This window comes from Telopea speciosissima, chromosome 8, assembly GCF_018873765.1.
Source record: "Telopea speciosissima isolate NSW1024214 ecotype Mountain lineage chromosome 8, Tspe_v1, whole genome shotgun sequence".
NCBI lineage: Eukaryota > Viridiplantae > Streptophyta > Magnoliopsida > Proteales > Proteaceae > Telopea > Telopea speciosissima.
The window spans coordinates 31,261,160-31,266,382 of record NC_057923.1 but is presented as its reverse complement, the minus strand read 5'-3'; the positions used below and the strand labels follow the sequence as shown (position 1 = coordinate 31,266,382).

General features: G+C 42.2%; 1 protein-coding gene across 1 annotated transcript; it reads left to right on the top strand.

The window, feature by feature from the left end:
• The first annotated feature begins 238 nt into the window (after positions 1 to 238).
• LOC122670772 (cytochrome P450 734A1-like) lies at positions 239 to 4,776 on the top strand. The gene is made up of 5 exons (XM_043867752.1): positions 239 to 568; positions 1,755 to 1,978; positions 2,100 to 2,344; positions 2,462 to 2,894; positions 4,230 to 4,776. The coding sequence occupies exons 1-5, from the start codon at positions 292 to 294 to the stop codon at positions 4,692 to 4,694; spliced, it is 1,644 nt and encodes a 547-aa protein (XP_043723687.1). The 5' UTR covers positions 239 to 291; the 3' UTR covers positions 4,695 to 4,776.
• The last annotated feature ends 447 nt before the right edge of the window (positions 4,777 to 5,223 follow it).

The following is a 5,223-nucleotide window of genomic DNA, read 5'->3' as shown; positions in this document are numbered from 1 at the left end:
AAAAGGACAAGTATACAATCGTAATAAAGAAAAGTCACATGGGCAATCTTATAAGCAAAGAATTAAAATTTTGAAAAAACACCAATTTCGTTATAGTCCCATGGCGGCCCCTACGCAGTCGATCTTGCATGATCCTCCTCTTCCAAAAGTACAAAACGCGTCTGTCTCTGTCAGAGCAATTCTGAGCAATAAAAGAGGAGGAGTAAGAAAGGCCAGAAAATACAAAGGCAAGCCAGTTAACTAAGTAGAGAGGCAACTCTGTTGTAAAGGAGGAGCGAGTGAACTTCAAGAATGGAAGAGCTCTTGGACTGGTATTGGCTTCTGGTTCTATCGCTCTTACCGTTAACTGTACTGTTGAAGGTGATGTGTTTGTTTTGGTGGAGACCCAGAAGGATCGAAGAGCATTTCGCAAAGCAAGGATTAAAAGGCCCTCCTTATCGTTTCTACATAGGCAACGTTAAGGAGCTCATGGATTTGATGTTAAAGGCATCGTCACAACCTATGCCTCTTTCTCATAACATAGTCCCTAGGGTTCTCTCCTTCTATCACCACTGGAAAAATATCTATGGTACTCTACTCTACTACTCTACTTTCCATTTGGGTTTTCAACTTTGTTGGCTTTTTTTCCATTTTATTTTTTCTCTCATTAATCTCCTGTTTAAGGTCTTATTTTGAGTTCGGTATTCTCTTTACGATCTTAAAGAAAATTTTTGTAGTATTATTTTTCTTCTGGGCTGGTTTGCCGTTATTGATATTTTCAGATCCTGATTTTGAAGGCTTGGATTTCTATCGGTCATTCTTTTTGTTGTTTATTGTTCTTCTTCTTCTACTAATTTTCTCCGTTTTTTGAATTCCGGAAAAAAACTTTGCGATTTGATGTTATAACTCCCATCACCATGGGGCTCTTTTTCAATAATTCATTTTTTTCTTCTTTGGGACCATGTAATGGGCTCCGAATCTTTTGTTTCTTCTTCATATGAATTTTTTTTTTTCTTTTTTGAACGAGTGGATCGTTAGTGTTTCTGTTTTTCCTTTTGCCCTTTTATATTTCTTTCCTTCTTTCTCTTCTGTTCTATATGAGCTTGGATGTTGATAATGAATGGGTTATCTATGGGTTGTATTCTTCTCTTTATTTTTATGCTCTCTCTCTCTCTCTTGGAGAGGGGTGGGGGGGGAGGGGGGAGAGAAAGGGTGAGAGAACCAAGAAGGCGGTCATTGCGTGCGCAGCTGTGTCTGCGCCACTCAGGCCGCTAGGGCTGCTGCGCCATAGAGGATCTGAATTGGTGAGAGACAATGCGTTGGTCTGTCTTCAATGCAGATCGTCTACGGGCCAGCTGCCTGTAGCAGCCTGTGCGGCGCAGACTGGGCCGCACGCACAATGACCGCCTTACCCCCTGCCCAGCGCCTTGCTCTAGCGAGGGTAAGACGGTCATTATGTGCGAGACCCTATCACGTCGCACAGGCTGCTACTGGCGCTGGGTCATAGGAGATCGGGATCCGTCTGTCTTTCTGTCTGTTGTAGGGTCTACTCTATCATCTTATCCATCCATGATCATATTGTTGGTGGAGACTTGGAAATAGAGAGGTTACCATGTCTTCATTTATCTTTCCTCTTTTTGCAACCTCAATATTTACCATTTTGAAGTTGGAACTTGAAAGGGTTGATTTCTTAACCCTCGCTTTCATTTTCTTCTAATTGAAGTGGGAAAGACAATGGAGGATTGTTTCATGTATCTTATACATATTATTTTCAGGTGCAACCTTTCTGGTATGGTTCGGACCCACGGCTCGATTGACAGTATCGGACCCGGACCTCATAAGAGAGATTTTCGCCTTCAAGTCGGAATTCTACGAGAAGAACGACTCTCACCCACTCATCAAACAGCTTGAAGGTGATGGCCTCTTGAGCCTCAAAGGTGCCAAATGGGCTCACCACAGAAAAATCATCCAACCCACGTTTTACATGGAAAATCTCAAAGTAAGTTTATTTAGTATTATTCTAAAACAATTCTTTTGCTTGCTTGCTTACTTAAATATAATTAAACACTAATTTTTTATTGGAATTTGAAAAAAAAAAAAAAAAATTCAAATCAAATCAGCTGTTGATACCCGTGATGGGGAAGAAGGTGGAAGAGATGCTGGAAAAGTGGTCGGCAATGTTGGACGGCCACAGCCATGTAGAGATTGAAGTGTCGGACTGGTTTCAGACCTTAACGGAGGAGGTCATTACTCGTACGGCCTTCGGCAGCAACTACGAAGAAGGAAAGTCCATATTCGGATTGCAAGCACAGCAGATGGTTTATGTCGCCGAGGCTCTCCAGAAGGTCTTCATTCCTGGATACAGGTGATTAGTGAATAGTGATATGATTACATCTTAAAACTCAAACCCATTAAATTGAAGACTTTTGGTTTGAAACAGCATGAATTGAAACTGAGTTTCTCTGGTGTGGATTTTCTTCAGATTCATTCCGACGAAGAAGAACAGGAGTTCTTGGATTTTGGACAGAGAGATCAAGAAGTCACTTGTGAAGCTCATCCAACGGCGGAGAGATGAGAGTGAGACGGCCGAGGGATGCCAAAACCATAAGGACTTGATGGGGCTGATGCTCAAAGCCGGAGCTGCTACTAATAAGGTGCATCGTAGATCATCGTTACCGGATTCTGGTTGTTCCCCGGCGTCAAAGTCGGAGTCATCAATCACGGTGAGGGATATAGTGGAGGAGTGTAAGAGCTTCTTCATCGCCGGGAAACAGACGACCTCCAATTTACTGACGTGGACCACGGTTTTGTTGGCAATGCACCCAGAGTGGCAGCAGAAGGCACGTGAAGAGGTTCTCAGGGTGTGTGGCTCACGTGACTCCCCTTCCAAGGACGCCATCCCCAAACTTAAAACGGTTAGTTGTACTGAACTTACACTAGACTTGTCTCCCCTCTCTCTCTCCAAGGGCCCCAACGTTCAGCAATCTGCAATCATAAGCCCGCAACCCAAACTTTTGTCTTTCTGGAAAATTATCTTGGTCTAAGAGTTCTCTAGGGAACGTGGAGTGTGGCCACTGCACGTATGCGGGGCCAATGAGAGCACACTACACCATCATCAGGGTGGGATTCACAACTTTCATTGTGGACTAAGCGGTCATTTTTCTCTCACTATATCTAGGCATGGCTGATACACTCTCCTACATGAAACCTTTCTTCTTATCTTATTCAACTGTGATAAATACATGGGAGGGTTTATACGCTTTTGCATCGGTTTCTCTTAGACCAAATCAATGGTTGGAGAGAAAGGAGGACCAAGATCCTCTACAGTATCAACGGGGCGGTGGTACACATTCGACAGCACAACAGAGGCCAGGTGGCACACATGGGCTCTACTGTGCCGCCAGATGTGCACCGCCACCCCAACAGTACTGCAGAGGATTTTAATACGAGAAAGGGGATTCAAGTTCTCTCTTGATTGAGGTATTTGGATGGCATTGAGGGATTTCGTTCCCCTCCAGCCATGGTGGGCGCTGGAGGGTCCAGCCTAGCAAAAACACCCAAAACCAGGGGGAGGGTTTTGTCATTTCATATGGGGGGTCCACTTGGATCCCACCTGTGAAATGATCAAAACCACCCTTGTTTTGCTGGGCTAGACCCTCCATCTTCTGCCACAACCGGAGGAGAGCCAAATTGAGCAATGAGAGTGTATCAAAACAGTAAATGAGATATTATTGACTTCGTACTATAAGGGAAAACAAACATTCCAATTTTATCAAGTGTTTGGAGAGGAAGGAGACATTAATGACCTATGGATGTACTTAAAGAAAAACTAACTATTCAATGTCAGATTTTTAAGGAGGAAGAAGAATATAAGAGGACATATACTACTTATAGTATATACATCTTTTCCCCATAACATACTCTTTTTTTTTTTTTTTTTTTGGTAAATACTCTTTTTTTTTTGTTAATAACCCCCATAACATACTTATTCCGAAAATGAAAAATGGAAAAGGAGAATTAAAATATAGGGGTATTTTCGTTATAAAAATAAATTGTTATAGGACGGAAATTCCGGGGAGTGATGAAGAATTTTAACAACTTTTGCTTGCAATTTCGCAAGCCCCGGTTTTTTTTTTTTTTTTTTTTTGGGGGGTGGGGATTTCATGGTTGGTTTTTATGTAATTTAAGTGTGAGGCATTCTAAGTTTCTAACATGTATCTAAAGTCTAAACTGCTCTGCTTTGGATTCAGCTGAGCATGGTTGTAAATGAAACGCTACGATTGTACCCACCAGCCATCGCGACGATTAGACGGGCAAAGACTGACGTGGAGCTTGGAGGATACAAAATTCCACGTGGGACTGAACTACTGGTGCCAATCATAGCCGTTCATCATGAACCCGCATTGTGGGGCCATGATGCAACAGAATTTAACCCAGGTCGATTCTCCGAAGGTGTTGTCCGAGCCGCCAATCATCCAATGGCGTTCATACCATTCGGCCATGGGGACCGCACATGCATCGGACAAAACTTGGCGATGCTACAGGCAAAATTAGCAATTTCCAGCATACTGCAACGCTTCTCTTTCCGTCTTGCACCCAGCTATCAACATGCACCAACGGTGCTGATGCTCCTATACCCACAATATGGTGCACCAATCCTCTTCCGACACTTGCCAGCATCTGAAACCACCATCCCGCAAAATCAAGGATCCTGAGTCACAAGTCATATCGATGAAGCCAAGCATTACAAACATTTTTCATTTATATGATAAAAAAAAAAAAAATTCTGATTGATCGAAAGGATACAAAAAATGTATATTTGGCTCAATTTCTTCATTGTTTTTTAATCATACATATTGCTGTTATACTCTCTCTCTCTCTCTCTCTGTCTCTCTCTCTCTACCTGCCTGCAAAAACAGTCTTAAAGGGGACCTTATCCTTCCCATACGAAGGAAGTATTTAAATATGGAAAGATACCGGCCCCCATTGTAGCAAAAAAGTATATGGATTAAACAATACAGACAATTTCTAGAACTCCCAATTGGCAATCATGGGATCATCTTTTGGTTCATCCCATTCCAGATGCATGGGGAAAAGATCAAAATTTGATTTATGGTATGATAAAAATTTATCAAACTCATCTTTTTCTTGTCCAATATGAATTAGGAAAAAGAAGAGCAAGAACATCTCTTTCCATCATAGTGTTAGAGTGCGTTTGGTAACGTTCAGAATAGTTCTATTGTT

Excerpts from the sequence above, each read along its gene's own strand:
- LOC122670772 (XM_043867752.1), top strand. The coding sequence starts at position 292 with ATGGAAGAGCTCTTGGACTGGTATTGGCTTCTGGTTCTATCGCTCTTA. Across the intron at positions 569-1,754 it reads CCACTGGAAAAATATCTATG|GTGCAACCTTTCTGGTATGG; the intron begins GTACTCTACTCT and ends TATTATTTTCAG. Across the intron at positions 2,345-2,461 it reads GTCTTCATTCCTGGATACAG|ATTCATTCCGACGAAGAAGA; the intron begins GTGATTAGTGAA and ends GATTTTCTTCAG.